The following is a 20,897-nucleotide window of genomic DNA, read 5'->3' as shown; positions in this document are numbered from 1 at the left end:
TAGCAAAACTGGGCTTTTTTATAGGCAGTTTCATCTTAAATATAAGAGTCAAACATTTACACAACGGCATAAAAATACTATCAGATCTATTTCAAGGATGCCATTTTCCTTTCTAAAACTAAAATATTAATGATGCTTGGAAAGATGGGCTCTCTGTGCTTAAATAGGGGTAATGTTTATTCTTAATTCTTAGTTCAGCTTGTTGTAAAAAATTTAGAGATAAACTTTTATTTGAGAAATATTTGTGGAACTCTTTAGAGTCTAACATAACGTGAGAAGGGAACTTGGCAATGATGAGATAAATGAGCAACAAAGTGGAAAACCACTTTGAGGATGTGAGAAGGGGGACCTCCGTGAGTGAGGCCCTGCTCCATGAGTGAGGCTCTCAAGCTGGCTGGACCACATGACCTTGAGAGTGAGCCCACAGTGCCAAAATTCTCTCCTAATAGAATGAGCTGGCTTCTGAAAACTGAGCTCCAGCAGTAACTGAAATTAGGAAATGGGACCATCAAGATGGCTAGTCGCCAAGAGCACTTGCCAGTACAAGCCTGAAAACCTGAGCTGAGTCCCCAGAACCTACAGGGTTGGGAGAGAACTGACCTCAGAAGTTGTCCTCTGACCTCCACACATACACACACACACATCTGCCAGCAACAATAGTAGATACGTTTGTTTGCTTGTTTTTTAATCTTAAAATTTTTTTAAAGTAGTAAATACTCAGTATCTTCACACCCAGAATGCAAAGTTCATCTAAGAGTTCCATTATTTGTGCATTATACTTGCGAAAAGCATGAACCTTTATTTGCGTTGTTCTCAGAAGAAGATGTAAAAACATTGTTTTTGCACCCGGACAGTTGTAGCATGAAAGAATTAGAACCAAACATTATAGATTAGGTTGGCTGTGGAAAATAATTGCAGAAGGAAGAGGATAAATGTTTGTCTGCACTGTGACACTATGAGAAAGGCCTCACAGACAGGAATCCCATTGAAAGGAGACTTGGGTGTTAGTGGCTACAGGAAGGAGACTTTCTCAGTGGATGCTGAGCAGTGTCCGCACAGCTTCCATGTGTTCCTGCAATTGACTTAAAGCTTGGAGACAGGACCTCGAATTTATTCCCATGTGACTTATACAGTAACTTGAATATATTAAACAGCGCCAGATCTGGCCAAAGTCAGTCATAAATGGAAGCAAGCAAAGTTGTCTTCAGAGTGTGTGCAGGCACTGGCCCAGTGGGAGAGTAGGGTCACCCCGTTCCTCAGCCGCACGCACAGCCAAACTGCTTTTATCCTTCTTCTGCACTCTTCCTTGGAACAGGGTTTCTGAATTTCTTTTTTTTTTTTTTTAACTTGAGATTTAATCTCCACTTAATTCTTCCTTTTTTAAATTAATATAATGGTTACTCAAATGTTTCTGTATGGAAGTGAAATTGGGAAAAATTAAGAGACATCCTAAAAACTATTTTATTTTAAGCAAAGTGAGGACTTGAAACTGGTACCTTCCTGTCCATTTGAAATCCGGCTCAGTGTGGTGCTTTGCAAGCTTTTGGTTTTGATTTACCCTATCACTTATAAACTATGGCCAATACACCAGCGCCAAATCTGCCGTTAAATAAGTCCTCATCATTCACCTCTTGCATGATACCAAATCATTTTGTGGTATCTGTCCCCTGATTTAAATTGGTACTAATTTCTCTTTTCACTTCTGTCCTTTCTTCCCCTTTGATAGCTTCTTTTGCCTCTCTCTGCAAGAATGTCTGAGGAGTCTTACTTTGAATCTAAAACAGAGGAATCAAACAGTGCAGAGATGTCATGTCAGATCACAGCAGCAAGTAACGGGGAGGGCCATGGCATGAACCCAAGTCTGCAGGCCATGATGCTCATGGGCTTTGGGGATGTCTTCTCAATGAACAAAGCAGGAGCTGTGCTGCATTCTGGGATGCAGATAAACATGCAAGCCAAGCAGAATTCATCCAAAACCACGTGTAAGAGGAGGGGCAAGAAGGTCAACATGGCCCTGGGGTTCAGTGATTTTGACTTGTCAGAAGGTGATGATGATGATGATGATGACGGTGAGGAGGAGGAGAATGATGTGGATAATAGCGAATGACAGTGGAAAGGAATAAAATTTAAAATGTTTAAAAAAAAAACAGAAAAAAAAATGTATTATCTCGGTCTGTGCAAAAAAGCAGCATAGGGAGGCAGAGCACTGAGCAGTGCACCGTAGGCTGAACTCATTTGGGGTGGTTTCCTCATCCGTCTGACTTTACTTTTGCATTCAGAAAAGCAAGGCAGGCAATTAAGCTAAAGGCATATTTATCAGCGAGTGTGGTGCCTGGTTATAGAAATATGTGATTACATGCATATCATGTGCTTAAGCTAACGGTATCGGGCCTTTTCTTTCAAAAGTGTGTCTTTGTATTTTGTATTTGGCTGTATTTAAACCCCTTCATTCAGTTGATTTTGACCATGTCCATTTGGAACAAGCATTCTACTGCCGGCTCCATCTGACCCTTGATTCTTCCCCAGCATGCCAAGGTCTCTTTCTTGTACACACACACACACACACACACACACACACACACACACACACACACACCAAGTGAGGTGAAAGAAGATTATAACACAATGCTTCTTCAGAAATACCTAAACACCAAGAGATTTTAATGCCAAATAGCACACAGCCCCTCAAAGTAAAACCCAAGTTGGTGTTCTCAGTAGCAGCATTTGAAGGAGACATGCTCTGGTCGCAAGCTTGCATCCCCATGCTGGCTGGAAGCATCCTGACAAGAACACACTGTCACTGTCGCCCTAGGCTTAGCTCAGCCCTTACACGGAAGCACAAGCTCCCAAAGGGGCGTGTCTAGGTGTGAGCAGGCTGAGCGTGCGCTTTACAGCCAATAAAGGCACTCTGTTTCTTTGTTTCCCAGAGGTACATAATAATAGCAATAGATTTTAATCTGTGTGTAGAAAAAAAAATAAACATTGTAGGTAGGAAAGACAAATTATACTTCTTAAACACAAGTGCATTCTAAAGGGGTCTTCCTGTTAAATGTGGCTGTGTGCCATCGCCTCCCCCCACCACACACACAAACACACTTTCTCTTCTTTTTACTGTGCTCTGTGATGCTGGCTTGACAAGTAGATTCAGGTGGTACTTACTATGAAGGCCAGGGTCCCCAGAGACACGCCCAGAAGATGAGCATATCAGTCCAAACCCATCTAAACTATAAACTATTATAAAAATTACAACTAGATAAAGGCAAAACAAAATAAAACAAAACACTTTATCATACTAGCTCAGAAATTGGCATCATGCATTTGACAATGAAAGTGAAAGACTTTTGGTGGGCTTTTTATTTAGAAGGTCTACCATCACATGGGCAAGGTGGCTTAGTGCATAATCCTGGCCCTCGGAGGCTGAGGCAGGAGAATAGCAAGTTTAGTATTAGCCTGTAGGAGCTATGTAGCAAGACTGTGTCCCAGTGGTATAGGTGGTTTTACATCATCTGCTAGCGTTTCCAAGTATGTTTGGTCATATAGTCTTTTGGAATCTGAGATAGGACGTGCTTCTACTCCTCAGTGAGAATTGAAAAGTGCCATGAAAAATGAAAAGCACGTGCCACCACTTTATTTGGTGAGAAATAGCTAGTAGGGTGTTCTGGGTGTCTGTTTGCTGTGCAGTCTTGGGTAGACCGTTTAATCTCTGAGCCTGTTTGCCCTTGGTTACCGTGACAGGAATGCTAGCCTACTTCAAAGAGAAAGGTTCGGAACAGAGTGTGTGACCGTGTGGCATAGTGCCAGGCCATGGCAGGTGCCACGTAGCACCAGCTGCAGTTAACTGCCAAGCAAAAGAGACACTGAGAGGAAAGTGGGTTCCATAGCCTTCCAGAACACCACCCTGTCTATTGCAGGTGACACTTGCTCAGAGGTGTGAGGTTCAGAGTGGATAGATTTCAAGAAAAAATAAAGAGAGCAATTCTTAGAGTGTAAAGTATACAACCACATTGAACTCAGTTGCTCTTGAAGCCCATGTGCCACGGCCAGACTCACCTGCAGTGGGTGTTTATAGACAGGTAAACTGTGCTTGAGAAGATGGGTTCCCCCCTCGTGCCCATCCTGTTATAATCCTCTGCACATGCGTACTCTAGGTATGTAGCCAGGCTGCTCAAACACGTCTTGGGAGGGGAGAGAGGCAGAAGGGCTGCTTGGCAACTCCTGATTTCCCAGCATGTCCTGGGTACCTAAAGGAGACAGTGGGAGGGCACAGGCTCTTAGAGCTTCTCGCACAGCTGCCCGGGCACAACTGAAGTCAAGCATTCAGTGGGACCCTGGTGTCGACCGAGTTCCAGAGAACAGCTGGATGACAGTTTTGTGGAGCGTGCATGCTAGTGAGCAGGAGTGAACAACCAGGAAGTTATGCATCACAGAATGTTAGGGTCTGCTGAGGGCCTGCTGGAAAGTGAAGCAGGGGAGGAAGATGAGGCTGGTGGGAGAGGTCTTCAATGGTCAAGAAAGGCCTGGCTGCATTTGCAGCAAGACAAATGTTACATGAGCATGTGCCATTTGCAGAGCCGAACAAGGTAAAGGGGTCTGTGCGGGTGGCGAGTTCTGCCCTATATGTAGGAACACAGACCTTACCGCCCCCTTGTCAGGAGTTGCTTTAGACATAATGTATTGCCTAATTCATACCTCAATTCATATTCTGTATAAAAATTTCAGTGTGTCAAAATAAGCCAGCTAGTGCCAGTAGGGAAAAGTTACTAGATTGATTCTCCACCCAGGCCTAGGTTGACCATCTCCCTGGCACGTTTCTCCCATCTCCTCACTGCTGCCTTTTCCAAGAGTGCAGCCACGCTCACATCTCAGTATCCCGAAACCACAGGACTCAGGATAGAGCAGAAGCAGCCTCAGCCAAGAGCTTCCAACTGCTCTACCTAGAACCACATAAGACACCATTGGCCGTTTTACTTCTGCTCCAAATTAGTGACTTTAAAAATGCTCAAACGCACCTGAAGTCTGACTCATATAAAGTCCTACAGAGTTCTCCCCCATCTGTAAAAATTGCTAGAAGGCCTTAGATCCAATTACTTTTATAAAGAAATGTCTACTAGCTGCATGCAAGATTGCTAATGATGCTGATGTAGAAAGTCTAGCTCACTTCTTAGACCAGTTTTTGAAATGGCCAAGTATCACTGTTTGATTTTGTTCCAATGACCTGACTCAAAGGAACACAAGTCAAAAGTTAAACCCTGAAAAATGGAGAGGTTCAGAATGAGAATTAGAACTGTGGGCTGTGGTCATAAGTAGCAGCCAGACACCCAAGAACATTGCTTTTTACCTTTTCTTCTTGTTCGTAAAGCGAACATGAAGAATTTGAGGCTATCTGTAGTGGTTCTCAGCAGAGAGGTTACCTCCACCAGCCAGCACTCACTGTAGGCTCGGGCCATCCTGCCTGCCAGGGACAGTCCTACCTTGCAAAGATTTCAATCCAAAATCCCCATAGCATCGTCCTTTCCCCAAACAAAATTATGCACGCCTTTTCAGAACAATACTGACACCCTCTGCATGTTGGGAAGGTGTAGCTTTTTCTCAGATCACTGTTTGTGGAAATGATTCCCCTCCACACACACACACAGACCCTTAATGTTGGTGACAGGAACACAATGAAATAACTGTGTCCACCTTAGGGAAGGGCGATACCCCGTTAGATAACTCCACCATAGTACAGCTCTGGTGAACATGCCATTTTGCAGAGTCGTTTAAAAGGAATTTTTCCTAACCTTTTTTTTTAAAGCAAAAATCGCATTTTAATGTTTCACAAATAGCCAGTGGGATAAGGCTGAAGACACACAGCACACTGCTTTTGATGCTCTGAAAATACCGAAGACTGTTTTTTTTTTTTAAACCACTGACTTTTTTTTTTTTTAAACATTCAGTGAATTTGTTAGACTTTAAACACTAGTTGAGGTATTCACACTTGATCCCTATTAAAGTCAAAGGGACTAGGGGTGGGGGTGGTGTTTAGAAGGGACCCAGGCCCATTTCCCTTCAAGCTATATATGTATATAACTATGTGTGTATATAACTCTAGTTTTCATTAGAGTGCCAAGAATTTGATGAACGATGGTCTTAGAACCCAGCCTGAGTTAAATACAGAAACGATTTTTGACCCACTAGACTTGGGCGGCCTTGTGGAGCTAGTCAGGTCTCAAGGACCACAGACACACGGCGAAGCCTAACTCTTTCTATAATCAGGCACCTTCTGCTGCTTTCAATAAGAAATTTCAGTAAGAAATTTCCAGTGCAGACTGTAAGCATGGGAGCGGAGGCTCCACCCTGCCGATTGGAGCACAGCCCACCAGCTCCTGGTGTCTCAGTCTGTGACTGAAAAATGAATGTCTCTCAGGAATTCAGGGACAGGCCACGTTTTCTGAGACCCCCCAACTTTGTGGGCACTCGGTTGCTTGTGTGAGAAACTTTCTGGTGTGTGGTTAATTATCTCAAAGTAGAGTTCCGGCACCAAGGCAACTGTTCTGTAGCGTGTGCAGGGCACTCTGAATTCCAGCGCGACACCCTGCTTTCGCACTCCGAAAAGCTGCCCTTAGGAAACATGGCTATCCTCCGAGTATGAGCTTTAGGTAGGTGGCTTCAATACTGTGTTCATGACAGACTTCTCCCCCTCACTATATTACAATGTTATTCTGAGCAAGTCGTATGCCAAATGCCATGTATAATGTTTCTGCGCCTGTGTGGTGAGACTGGTTGCCGAATCCATGGTTGGAATTTGATATTCCTGCACCGAGTCTGCGATGTGTTCAGAAATCCAAGTTGGTGTTATACATTTCATTCTGATGTGAACTTTTCTCCGCTTTTCTTTGTTCTAAGACTCCATTTTGCAATAAACGTTTTGACAGTAAATCCCTTTGTTATGTGTCGCTGTGTACATAAGATCTTTGTCAGACTGCATTCCCAACATCCTTTGAAGAAATCAGTGTCACACGCGTGCACACAAGTGCTGTCTTTTCTCTCCTGACGTCTGGTGGAGTATAAATAACGAATTACTAAAGTGATGGGCAGTCATGAGGGATTTTTTTTTCTTATCCCTAAAGAAAACAGAAAGGCTTAGAACTCACCTCCAGCACATGCGCTGATATGTTAACAAGGTGCAGAAAACATGCAGGAGACGGTGAGCCTCCGTGAGGCTGGAGATCATTAACTCTCATCCCCCGTCTTGCCAAATTCAAACCGTCTTGCTGCAGCGCCTGGTTCCAGCCCTCCTCTCACTGATCTTTGCAAGCATCTGCTGGAGGGAGGTCCAGGCCGAGTTCAGGCTCTTCCCTGTGGCACGTTGATGAGCCAGCCACAGAGCGAAAAAACTGCAAAAACAGTAAAACTGAATGAAGCTCTTGGTTATCTCACCTGCAGTCTTTTTTTCAAGGAATACTTATTTCTCAGTTTTGTTTCGCACAACATTTGGAAATTAGATAGAAGTCAAAACACCACACACACATACACACACACACCACATCCCGTAAAGACCAGCCTTTACGCAGGGGAACACTTCCGTATGGAGTCTTGCTGACTCATCCTTCACATTGTGTCCCTGAGGGGCACCAGGGTGGCATGTTTCTGCAGCTGTACCCAGCTGCCCTGTGAAGAAGCCAAGCTTGCTGCGCATTCCCTTTGTTTGAGAGCATCTTCAGACACGCCTCCTTGAGTCAGTCATCCACATTATTAAAGCAGGTGAGTGTGCGGTGACTCCTCGTGGTCCGTGTGTTCCCGAGGAAGGAGGCACATGAGGAGCAGAGTATGTGGCGAATGGAATTCGACTTGAGTATATGCTTTATGACCTTGCAACCTCCGTGTACTAAAAGCCAGCACATCCACATTGATTTTAAGCAGTGGGGTCTAAAATAATTAACGATGCCCTGCCAAGCCTGCAATCGGCTTCTTTCTCTTCCTCTTCCAACACCAGCTCACTTCATCCTGTGCTCCAACTAAGTGAACGCGTCACCCCACTCTATCCCCGTGGCTGGTGTCTGACCTAGCTGTTCTTCCTCCCCCACTCAACCCCCACCTCCGGCCTGCAATCCCCAACTCAAGCCGCTTCCTTTCCATTCCCCTGCCGCACCCTATGGAACATGGCTCTTTGTATGCCTCTCGACACCGAGAAGACTACCAAATAACTTGGCAACTGAAATCATGCATCCTTCAGTTTTATTCATTCGATAAGACAGTGTGATAAAAATCAAACAGGCGGTGCTAGAGAGGGAATGTGATTGGAAAAGTGCTTGCTTCGCGTATATGAGGACCCATGGCTTGAGTTCAACCCCAGAATAGGCACAAAAAGCCAACTGTTGTAGTATGCTGGGGGCAGGCAGGCAGACAGGCAGACAGGTCTCCGGAGCTCACTGTCAGCCAGCCCAGCCTAGTTGTTGGGTTCCAGGCCCGGGAGTAGTACCCGAAGAATGGCACCCACCGTTGTCCTTTGACCCCCATCTGCATACATGCTTGTCCCCACACACATATAAATATGCATGTGCGCACACAAATATACCAAGTATTGTGCATTAGGAACTAAAAAAAATTGACAAAAGTGGCCTCTCCCAAATATAATCCATATATGTTTCACTCATTCATTGTTTTATTCATTCTAGTAAAATTCCTTATAGGAGCTATGCCTTTTCTAACAGTTTGAGCATGTGATTATTCAATAAATGCACTTAAGTTACAAAGATTAATTTAGCCACCGTCAGATTGTCACACTAGCAGTAAAAGCAATGAAATTCAACTTCTTCTTTTCTTTTCTTTTTTGTTGTTCTTTGAAAAGTTCAGACGGTGTGTTTAGATCATACCCACTCCCATCAAATCTTTTTTCCCAATTTGCCCACAAAAGAAAGAAAGAAAGAAGGAAAGAGAGAGAGAGAGAGAGAAAGAAAGAAAGAAAGAAAGAAAGAAAGAAAGAAAGAAAGAAAGAAAGAAAAGACAAGACTGTTTGCACCAGAGGTTGGGTGATACTTTCCATATTCTTTCATGAATCGCTTAAAAATTTTGACAGCTCCGGCTAGTTGAAACAGCTATCCCACACTCTAGCCCATAGAGTGCGGACACAGGCCTTTTCAAGTTACCAAAGTATTTGCTACTTAGCCCATAACCATGGGATGCCCTGATAGAAAATTTCTCTGACACAGGCTGATGTGCACTGCAAGTCTCCATCCCCTGTGGGTCCCTGGCAGGAGCTGTTTTAGTCTGTGGTAGAGTAACTCTGAACCCAGATGCCTGAGGACAGTTCCAAATTCACAAGTCCCACTTCCTCCATGTGAGGCAGATATTTAAGCCCCTGTGAGAGCAGGAAAGATAAGTCACCTGGTTACTTACGGTTGTTCTGGAATTTCCAAAGGTAAATTATCTTATTATCCTACCGCTGGTCAAGAATTGTAAGGCTGCTCTGATAGCTGGAGAATGGCAGAGAGGCCTTGATTCCAAGGCCCTGTTGTGGGATGTACAGCCATTTCTGCCAAGGCCCGTGCCAAAGACTACACCAAGTTGTACCAAGCCCCCCTTAAAACGGCTTGTAAGGTAGAATGGATTGCTGCTGCAGGGCTCACGATCCTTGGACACCGATAACTTCCTCTGAAGGTTGAGGGAACTGTTTTCCACTCAGCCTAACCTGCAAGAGGAAGCAGGCAAGAGCAGCAGGAGAGCTGAGATGAGAAGACAAACCAAAAAGGCAAGGGTAATATTGCTTCCCTTTTTCATTTCCTTCATATCTCCCACGCAGCTGCTGCCTTCCTTTGAGATTGGTGCATGGACTGAAGACGATGTGGTAAGCTGCTTCTGTTAATGCCTCTTTGGATCTGGGCAGGAAGCCGACAGAATTGCCCACAGGTTTAGAAATGCAGTTAGAGAGATCTGTGCCTAACTAGCAGAAATTAACAAATTCCTCTTTTTGCATAAATAAATAATACAATAGAGACTGAAAATAGGGACTCCATAGCAAAAAGAACTAGCTCTTCAAACCGTACGAGGGTTCCATCTTCCTAAATACTATGAAAATACGCAGAGTGCAGAATAGCAAGGTAAAGCTATGCTCCAAGATGTCAGATACTCAGACTTGAAAAGATACTCAGTTCTTCAACTTCCCTACAATGCCGGCTGGAGACTTAAGCATGGAGGAGAGAGACTGTGACAGGCTGGAGTTCCCCGCACAAGCTCCCTTCCCACCTCAGGCCTGCTTAGTAAAGGACACAATGCCTGACTGCCTCCCTTCTTTGCTCTGGCCTTCCCCAGAAAGGAATGGGCAGAGTGTGCCTCATAACCTCACATCTCAGGAGGCAGAATACTTAAGTCCACAGGAAGGCCCCATGCAGCTCCGAGCACTCCCTGAGGAACAATCCTACAGAGCCAGCTCTGTCTTCCTATCTCCTTCCTTAATGGTTTTGAGAACTGCTGATGAGAGAGAGAGACCTCAGGGACCGTGCCTGTCCAGGTCCATTTTACAAGCTCAAGGGCATCATTAAACGAAGAAGAAAATAAAGATGGAATGCTAGCCAGCCCTGGCAAGGATGGCTCCACCCTAGGGAGACAGCCTTCCCAACGCATCTCAAGGAAAAGACTCATGACTAGGGCTTCCAGGAGAGCTGTTTTCCAGCTCAGCTGGTGTGAGGCCAGGACACATCCCTCTGCCCATTGTATTTTTTTGTGAAGTAAGCTTCCTTTAGCAGTAGGTAGGACCATGGGCCCCACAAAGTAGAGCATCTGGTTACCGGCTTCCTGTTTCTCCCCATTACCTGAGCCCTCACAGCTGAGCCTCTTGCCAGCTCCGTACATAATTACTTTCTCCACAGCTACAGGGTTGGTTCATCCCCCTTTGAAAATAAAGTGATTGGAAAGGTCTGAGTTCTAGAAGCTCTTTTCAGTCTTTGCTGCCAGGTTGAGCGGTTCCCATAGCCATTTAGCTCAACGTCCATTGTCAAGGGACCCAGCATATCAGAGTGACAGAGAGTGGCCTCTCCTCTGTGTGTCTTCACCAAGGTAGTGTTAGGCCACCAGTAAGCAGGCGTCAGATGTTATTCAAGGACAAGGGACCCCTGGGTGTAACCGCCTCGCTCAGGAAGTACCATGTTTTTTCCTGCCTGCCACGGGACTGCCATGGCCTGACAGGCTTAGCAGGGGCCACATTCAGTCAGTCTCTCTGTCCACTGCTGCGTGGTCCTTGTTATTCGTACAGTTTCTGAAATAAGAACCATGGCAATCGCCACCTGCCCACGGAAGTGGAAAAGTCATGATAGGGGAGATGTAAACTCTCTAGGGGAGAGGTAAACTCTCTCCCGAGGCCAGCCCCTTTTACAGGAGGAATAGCTCCAACTGGAAAGCTGGAGGCTTTAAAATTACAAAGAGAACCGTTTGGTCTTTCCTCTGTGGCTAAGTTAGAGGCGTGTGAATCTGTTGTTAAGAATGACTGCTGCCCCTGTGTGAACCTCCCAAACCATGTGTGTCCTCTCTCTGCAGTATTTTTGGGTTCAGCAGCTCGTCAGAAAAGGCAAGTAGAATACATCACCCTCTTGCTAATGGAGCTAACTTTGTCTCCAGGGACGGTTTGGCCTCATTTCCCGCCCTCTCCCCCCCCCCCCCCCCAGGTGACTCTTCGGTGGAGATGAGCGGATATGCCAGCCTGTTCAAGGAAAACAACATCACGGGCAAGCGCCTGCTGCTCCTGGACGAGGAGGATCTGAAAGACATGGGCATCGTCTCCAAGGGGCACATCATTCATTTTAAGGTAGCTGGCGGGACAACATCAGTAAATCAACTGAGCGGGGGGCCGTGTAAGCAGGTAGAGACGGGAGCACCACAGCAATGGGCATTAGGTGCTGAAATGCCTCCAGGCTCATCCCTAACTGTCCGCCACACCTGTGCTGCCCTGTTCCCACCTCCAAACCCCACAGCAAACAGGTTAACCTGGCACAGTGGTAACAGTTCTGTGCCGCCAGGAAGCCCCTGCACAATGATGCCTCTCTCAGAAGAGAGGGGTCTGGGATGAGAGAGGACTTCTGGAAGGACGTCATGAAGAGCTGAATGCTCAGGACAGGTGACGCTAGCCAGGTGAAGGGTTAGCACTGGAGGTATGTGTGGGAGGCGCCCGACAGGGGAAGGACCAGGGCTAGGAGGAAGCTTTGTGGGCCAGAGGGACTGGATCGAAGGTAGGATGACAACTAGGGAACCACCACCATCCTCAGGACTAGCAGGAGGCCACTTGGCCCATGAAGAGCTGAAGAGGAATGGATGAGGAATCCGTAAGGGGCCTGGAACTTGTGCCCTGCCGGAATGAACTCAGAGAGCTGCTGCCAACATGTAAGTCACAGGAGTAAAGCTTACATGTGTACTCTTTGTCATAGGACAGACACTGTGTGTGCTCCTGAAGCCTGTGTGTGCTCCTGAAGCCTGAAGTAATTCCAGAAATCCTAACATCCCCTCCAAACTTCAGTCTCGAAATGTTTTTGTTGATGTTGCCAATTCATCCAAAATTTAGCCCAGATCAGGGCTGGGACTGGAGCCCAGTGGTACAGCACTGAGGTAGTGGATTGACTGACTGACTGATTGATTGATTGATTGATTGATTGATTGATTGAACAGCTACCTAGGAACCAGAACTCTTTGGCTTTTCAGATAGCTACTCAAATGCAGTAACAAGGGCAGACATCTAGGGATAATGTTATTAGAGATCTGTTTCAAGAGACCTTGCAAAGATAAGATCAACTTTATGCCTGGAAGTCTGGCAGGAGAATTACAAGTTCAAAGCCAACCTGAGCTATCTAGTAAGACTGTTCTCTGTCTCTCCGACAAAATCAAATTGTTCCCCAAATCCCATTCCTAGTATGGCTGGATGGAGGCCTGTATACAGATTAGATGGGACAAAGGATGGAAAGAACATAGCTCTTCCTCAAATCCACACCTCCCAAGACTATGCCAACAAATCCCCTTTACTCGGAGTACCTTTTCTAGCGTTTCTTTGGCTCTCCCATTAAAGTCCAAAGAGAACCGTTCATGCACATTGTTCCCAGAGACCAGATCCATGTGAGAGCCATGTCTGCTCTCAGCAATCTTGGGACAGTAGCTGGGCACCAACCCACCAGAAGCTCTGCAAGATGAAGCGACACTGTGAATTCTTCCCCCTCCAAGGTGGACAAGAAGACACATGTACAAACATCCATTGAAAAACAACCGGCAGAGAACGTAATCTCTCCTGGCCCAGGTGTGCTACTGCAGGAACAATTACTTCCTCAGTACAGGGGTGTCTCAGCTCCAAGAGAGAAGTTTTGTAAATCTTGTCCTGTGTAGCAGATCCCGATCAAGGACTCCCACCCGCCCTTACCCTCTTTCCGCCTTTACCAACTTTCTTGGAGAATCAGCCACAGGGAACGGGAGCTGCAGGCTGCAATGCTTTACCAAACCGGAAGTGCTTTAAATATTCCTGTGCTGGGTAGTGTCATTGGACAAGCAACATCCCAGCTTGCCTCGTATGGCTCATCAAAGGCAGTGCATATCTGCGTGACTGGGCCTGTGGAAGTTCAAAGGATCACTCTGCCCTTAAGAAATGTATGTCCTAGAGAAGAGACAGAATACACACACATACAACTTTTTACAAGCAGTTGGAAGAAAAGTGGCAGTCTGTTACCTTGACCAGAGGCTTCCTGAGAGGGGGTGAGGGGAACTTTGAGCCGGACCTGGGGAGAAGGACAGATCAGAAGGGGAGTAGTGGGTGGCTCACTGTGTGGGAGAGTGAGGCTGGAGCAGATCTGGGGATGGCTGAGGTACAGTGAAGGGAGCCCAGCTCCTGACCGCTTCCACCCTCAGGCTGGGTGTCTGGAATGTGTCCAGAGCTGGAGAGCATCAAGGACTGACAAGCTTAAACTTGGCTTCTGGGAGTTTTACAGTGGACTCGGGAGGAAAGGCTGGGTTTAAAACTCCAGATAGGCAGTTAAAGTGGCAAGAAATAAGGCCTGCCTGGCTCCATGGCAGGAATGGGAATGGAGAAAAGAGGCCAGATGATCTGTTGATGAAGGAAAACAAAGTAAGATTCAGGCTGGATGAGCCTGGAAATGATGCTCATGGGAAAAGCCAGACACAGAGGGCCACACTGGTATTCCATGTATGTCATGTGTCCAGAATAGCATGCCACAGAGACAGAATATAGGTGGTGGTTGCCAGTGAGTAGGACAGGAGGGAAGGGGTTGTTTAATGAGTGTCACAGTTTCTTGGGGTAATGTTTGAAACATAGTGAAGAAAAAAGGGCTGCTGTGAAGACAGCAGATGCCGCTGGAGGAAGCACTTGGAAATGGTTGCTTATATGGTATGTGAATTTCACCCCATTAAAAAAAATACATGCTAGAGGAAACAGCTCAGATGGTGAAGTGCTTACCATACAAGTCTGAGGACGTGGGTTCAATTCCCAGACCCTGAGTAAAAAACTGCAAACACCCAGGCATGGTCTATGTGTGTGTGATCCTACAGCTAGGGAAGCAGAGACAGACGGGCCCCTGAAGCAAGCTCCAGAGCCAACCAGCCTGGCCCTACTGGGTGAGCACCAGGCAGGGAGAGACCCTGACTCAAGAAAACAAACTTCCATGGGAGGGAGAGATGAAGGGAAAGGTGGTGGGAACTTGTTCCAACTGGTTCCGTGTGTACTCCAGAGGTAACTGGCAAAGGGCCTTTGACCTGGGCCTTTGGAATGAGCGGGCCATGGGCATTCCAAACCAGAGGCGCTCTCCTGGTCCCTGCCAGGGGTGTGCTGCACACGCTGCCAGTGTGAAGCTGTCCTCCTTCCCTTTCTGTCACTGAAGGGCGCAGTCATCCTGTGACTGAGTCTCTCAACCTTAGGTGCTGATAAAACTGCAAGCTGGTGCAGGATCTCCACTTTCCCTTTACCACTCCGGGTCCCTCCCTCTAAGCCTGTGGGCTGCCTTCTTCCCTGAGCCTCCTGGGAAGGAGCTGGGTGTCCATATGAAAGCTAAGCATCCCATAAGTGTTCGCTACATTGTTGGAAGTTTCCTTTTGCTTAAAAAAAAAAAAAAAATGTATCTAGTTTTCTTTCCTGGGTTAGTTTTCTTCTCTACACCAGATCAGTCCACAGAAAAGCTGAATAATGGCTGGCAAATACTCCAAGCCGCATCATCTAAACCACTGGTTCTCCACCTTCCAAATGCTGCGACCCTTTAATAGAGTTCCTCATGTTGTGGTGGCCCATTAATTCATAACTACTTCATAACTGTAATTTTGCTACTGTTATGAATCTTAATGTAGATATCTGATATACAGGGTATATATGTAAATATCTGGTATGCGACCCCTGTGAAAGGATTAGTTTGCTGCCCCCAAAGGGGTCATGGCCCACGGGTTGAGAACTGCTAATCTAAATTGCCCTCTGTCCTCTGTGACTCTCTTGCAGTTAACTGTGCATGCTAAGGCTGCAGCCTTCCTGCTGCTTCACACTCCTGTGCTCCCCCAGAACAGCCATATGCTAAACCTGCAGCCTTAACTTGCCCTACCCAGCCTAGGTTGGAAGGACAGCGCTATTCATTGCTTACCCTGATGTTTAACATCCCTATCTGGTTTAACTAGGCAATTCATTTCCAGCATCATTTCTGTTTGGCATTTCCTAATTGAATTCTGTTTTCCTATCTTATATTGACTTCCTTATTTCATTCATCTCCTGGCTTTTGTCTTGAGTTGTCTGAACATAGTTTTTATCATTCTCTTGAATTCTTAGGGCATTCTTGAGGTCATTCCCCTGGGGTCCTTTATTATGGGATAAGTAATTTGGGGAGGAGAAATGCTCTTTGCATAGATTTGTGCATTTGGAATTAGTTGGTAGAGTAGGAGGGCAGGCTCCATTCTGTCAGTCAGGAGACTGCTTCCCTGCTAGCACCAGAAATCAGGGGACCTGGAGAAATATGGGCCAAGCAGGCCTGGCAGGTCTTACCTATCCATGGTTTATGCTCAACCAATGGTAAACATTAACGTCCCCAAGATATTCTGTGAACTACATAAAGAATCCTTCGCATGTGCAATAACTTTAATCATCTTTGGTATCTTCAAATCATTAATAGTCATTTGGCTTTCTCCTTACAGTCAGCTATTGAGAAGCTAACGCATGATTACCTGAACCTGTTTCACTTCCCACCACTAATTAAGGTAAGTGAGGGTTCCTTACTGAAGGCTCGCTGCTTTTATTGGCCTAGGCACCTGCCACATCCACACCCAAATTTGCTAATGTCTGGAACTGTTGTTTGAAGTGAAATTTAATTACATCCGTCCAACAAAAGGCCCTTTGAAGACGATGATGTGTATAAATTACACACATTTGTCCCCCACACTTTGAAATATTAACAATATATTCAAGATAAGAGCAGTACACCTCACTAACATTGTAGGTGAAGGCTTCTGGCCTCGTGCCTGGTTCTAGAGGCCTTTCTCTACCCCTTAAGTTACTAGAGGAAGTCACACACCAGAGCTCTAGGTTACCACTTGCCCAGGGCTGGAGGGGTGGACAGTTATTATTTAAATAAAACATTAAACAGCAGCCCCTCCTTCCCCCGTGGGAATACATCCCAACACCTCTTGCAGATTCCTGCAACTGAGATTAGCACCAAAACCTATATACACTGCTTTTTCTTATGCAAACATGCCTGTGATAGAGTTTAGTAGATAAACTGGGTGCAGTGAGAGATTAATAATAACAAGTAATAAAATAAGTGTAACCGTTTACTTATTAAGAAGTTATTTTCAAACTTGTGAAGTGTTTATTTCTACAACTTTTATATAACATTTTTTGGACCAAAGTTGACTGCAGGCACCTGAAACCACAGGAAACAAAACAATGAATAAAGAGAGACTACTGTCTTTCACATACTGTTGTGAATCTAGCCTCAGGGTGCATGACACACTTGTTTCTAAAACTGACACTTGTAGTTAGTATCCAGAGCTGGGCTGATTCACGCATAGCCACGGCTCTCCATCTCTCAGCCCTTGGGTCTCTCAGTCCACACACCCTGGGAAGCTGCAGAGTTCCTGTCTGGAAGGAGTGGAGAAATACCTGAGTAATTTGAAGCTCTAGGCCTGAACTCTCACCGTGCACCTAGCACAAAATGCGCTTGCAGAATGAAGCGCACGGGGCTAGGCACATCCAGAAAACCGCGCCTGACGGGAAGAGCATCAGATAAATCTCTCAGCAAAATTCTCAAAGCTGGGTCATTTCTCTTGCTTTCAGCCTTTAGTTACAATTTGCATCTTAATAATAAAAGTTCAATAACAGATTAGAATGGAAAACTTAGCACCAGGAGCTAAGAGAAATGCCGAAATGTGGGCAGGGGTTATAGGTCCAGGGACCAGGAGCTGAGCTAACCAGGGAGTGTGGGATTAGTACTAGGGGCCTGTGGGCCCTTTCCTGTGGTAGGCATTTAAAAAAAAAATTACCTGCTGAGTGAAAACACCATCTCTAATAATAAAATCTGCTTTTCTGTTTTAGGATTCAGGGGGGGAACCTGAAGAAAATGAGGAAAAAATAGTGAACCTTGAACTCGTTTTTGGTTTTCACTTGAAGCCAGGAACTGGCCCACAGGTAACACGTTTCAAATCCTCTGGGTATTTTCAATCTGCAACCCCGTGGTTTTATACAGCAGCCCCAGCCACGTGGTAACATGACTGTGAATAAAAGTGTAGACTGAACACCTCACGAAACAGAACTTAGCTGCCAGCTGCCTCTGGAATCCAATCTAAGAATATATAATCTCCGTCAGAAAAACAAAGCTGGGGGAGACAGCCCAAACTCTGAAGGTCGCAAAAAGCAAAACAAAGGCAGCATGAGTTTTGGCTATTGCCTACTCTGTTCTCCAGCCCCTGGCTCTTGAGGAAATAAAGCCAGACCCAGAATGAAAAGGGGGACAAAGTGGAGGTCTGGGTTATCAGCTCCAGATGGAGCAGAGAGCATGAGTATTTGTATGAGTTACCTTTTCTCATTGCTGTGAGGAGATCCTGACAGAAGCAACTTAAGGAAGAAGGATTATTTGGGCTCGTGGTTTAAGAAGGGATACAGTCCACCACAGTGGCAAGACACGGTGGTGTGACACAGCTAGCTGTGTGACAGCCACACTCGGGAAGCAGTCTGGGAGCCCTACCATCAGGGTGGGTTTCCCCTCCACAGTTAAATCTCTCTGGAAATGCCTTCCTAGACATACCCAGAGAACCAGACTGGTGTCTGTTCGGGTGAGTCTAAATCTAGTCAAGTTGACAAGAAAATGAGTCATCATGGTGCTGGTATATAAATGTGGCTCCTCCTCAATTTGCAAATGTGGACACAGAGGCTCTTAGGGGTTAAATACCCTGCCCTTCAAGGGTTGTGTAGCCAGAAAGTAGTTGAATTAAGAATTTGTTTGGTTTAGGGTTTTGTTTGTTTTCAGTTTGTGTGTGTGTGTGTGTGTGTGTGTGTGTGTGTGTGTGTGTGTGTGTGTGTGAATGCAGGTGCCTTAGAGTCTAGAAGAGAGTATAGGATCCCCAGAGCTGAAGTTACAATGGTTGTGAACCATCTGATGTGAATTGAACTCAGGTCCTCTGGAAAAACGGCAAATGCTGATAACCGCTGAGCCATTTCTCTAGCTCCAGCCCCAGCTTTTAACTACTACATTACTTGTACTTTTGCCTTGAGGAGCCAAGGGACTTACATTTTAACTTCTCGAATCTGCAGCCTGTGTCTGGGGAGGGGTTGAACCGACCTGGCCAGTCTCCAGGCTGTTGCTTACCAAAACCTTGCTTTCTGCAAGCCACTCCCTGGACCTAGTGCTTGGGAGCTAGGAATGACAGGGAATGTTGTGAGGGTTGAGTTTCACACGGGACTTCAGAAGCTGCTCTTTGTGACACCTGTGGGGAAGTGTTCCGTCTACCCTACTGCAGGCAGATTGGCCCACTGATGCTTGGGCAAGGGAGTGCTTTACGTCCTCTGCTTTACGTCCTCTGCTTGGACCAGAAATGTGATTAAAGGAAAGCTGCTCTTTTGCAGATTCATCACTGTCCACTCATTCGTGCTAGAAGCAGAAAGAATGAGGGTAGACGATTAAGGTCCTCCCTCTCTGGCAACAAGGAAGGCCCTTCTAATCCTGCTGCACACTCAAGTCCATCCAGTAGCAAACAAGGCATAGGTTCCAATCTGCCTTTAGTGTTCTCAGCCATGATGACTCACAAGCTTTCTTTACTGTTAACTTTTTTGTGTGATTTAGAGGAAGGGAGGGAGAAGGAGAGAGAGAGAAGAGAGAATTTCCACAGGAGACTTGTCAGAGAAGTTTCAAACAAGAAAATGCTTTCAATTAGTAAAAGTATGTACTTGTTAATGTGGAAATCAGAAAAATATTTTTAGTAAGCACCAGAAGATATTTGAGAATAAATACAGTGACTTTTTTTTTTTTTTTTTTTTACCATAATAATATGGACCTCTTAAGCTGTGGGTTACGTACAAGTTCCCAACAACTTTTGCTAGTCCCTGAGTTACCATCCGGAATGAGTATCTCACGCATTCATTTGGCTTACATCTACTCAGGGCCTACTATGTGCCTGGATTTATGTTAGGTGCTCACAACACAAAGTCAGAAAGTACAGTCTCCGCTTACAAGAACACATAGCATCTTGAGAGGAAGATCAGTGAGTGGCTGCGGCTCAGAATGATGACACTTTCCAATGCCGTGTACATCAGTCTATGCACACCCGCTGAGGACTTGTAGACAAGAATGAGTGAGGGATGATCTTAAAGTCTCCCTGGTAACGTGATGTTAAGATTCATAGTTCAGAACTGTTGGGATGTGCTTAGTAGGAATGGGATGCCGTAGGTACTGCATCAGTCTATGTGAAGCAAGGCAAACACAGGAATCTTCTCTTGGGCTCATTTCCATGGACCTGAGTCAAGCATTTTCCCCTGGGGAAGACTTAACAAAGAGCAGGGACGTGCCGTGCTGAGAGCTAAGGCCCAGAGACGGGGGCAGTGTACACAAAAGAACCATCTGCTGTGCCAAGCCAAGGGTCTGGAGGGTTTCAAACAGCGTAGGTAGGGTCTGGTTTAGGTTTTTGAACCATTGCAGAAGCAGAGGAGGGTGAATCGGGGGAAGGGCCAGGCCAGTGTGGGGAAGAACTGTGCATCAAGTGGAAAGGGAAGTTAAAAGTGACAAGAAGAGGGCGGGACTGCTGTGGGTCCCAGGACACACTGAGATGGAATTGAAAGCCCTGGAGAAGGGCTGAGGGAGAGCCAGGAATGGGACAAAGGTTTCTAACCGAGCAGCTGAATAGATTTTAAAGTAACAGGTCAAAAGGGAGCTCTGCTGTTGTGGGTGCTATGCCAAGGTGCTAAAAGCATAAGGAAGTAACCTGTGTGGAGTTAACCAGGAAATGCTTTCTGGAAGGGATAAGCTTTGAACTAGAGCTGGAAGAGGTTGATAAGCCACTGCAAAATAATTACCTGAAAATAATGAATAAAACCCGTCTTTAAAGACTTTCTGAAAATCTGAAGCATTTTGTGAATGCCATCTTATCAGTCCCCTGGAATTTATGTCAGATGCAGGAGACACTATATTGTCATCATTGATTAAGAAACAGATAACAAGACAAAGTATGTGACTAGTCTGAGACGAGGTGACAAAGCCAGGGCCAAGCATTATGGCCTGTGTTTTGCTTTTATTGAACATGTGCTAACTCATTTAAGCCATCTCTAAAACCCACATAAAATACGGTCACAGAATAGATTACTGTCCAGTTCTAAAGTACCCAATTAACTCACTTTACATCCTACATAACAAAATACTTCTTCATAAGCATGCTTTGAATGGAAATTACAGTTCATATGAGTCTTATTACCTTGACCC

General features: G+C 45.7%; 1 protein-coding gene across 3 annotated transcripts in view; it reads left to right on the top strand.

Moving 5' to 3' along the window:
* Map3k20 (mitogen-activated protein kinase kinase kinase 20) overlaps positions 1-20,897 on the top strand; it is a 146,370-nt gene that overhangs the window by 103,824 nt on the left and 21,649 nt on the right. For 2 of the 3 annotated variants that reach the window (XM_055600301.1, XM_055600302.1), the window contains exons 12-16: positions 9,782-9,826; positions 11,512-11,542; positions 11,640-11,779; positions 16,129-16,191; positions 17,525-17,617. In XM_055600301.1, coding sequence (XP_055456276.1) covers positions 9,782-9,826; positions 11,512-11,542; positions 11,640-11,779; positions 16,129-16,191; positions 17,525-17,617 — 372 coding nt within the window. Of the gene's footprint in view, positions 1-1,726; positions 6,919-9,781; positions 9,827-11,511; positions 11,543-11,639; positions 11,780-16,128; positions 16,192-17,524; positions 17,618-20,897 lie in introns of those variants that run through there. The other variant, XM_055600303.1, reaches the window with a different exon arrangement.

The sequence above is a fragment of the Psammomys obesus genome, unplaced genomic scaffold (assembly GCF_907164565.1).
Source record: "Psammomys obesus unplaced genomic scaffold, mPsaObe1.curated_primary_1811, whole genome shotgun sequence".
Lineage (NCBI taxonomy): Eukaryota > Metazoa > Chordata > Mammalia > Rodentia > Muridae > Psammomys > Psammomys obesus.
Note: the sequence above shows the minus strand (reverse complement) of the source record. Positions and strands in the feature narration are given on the sequence as shown.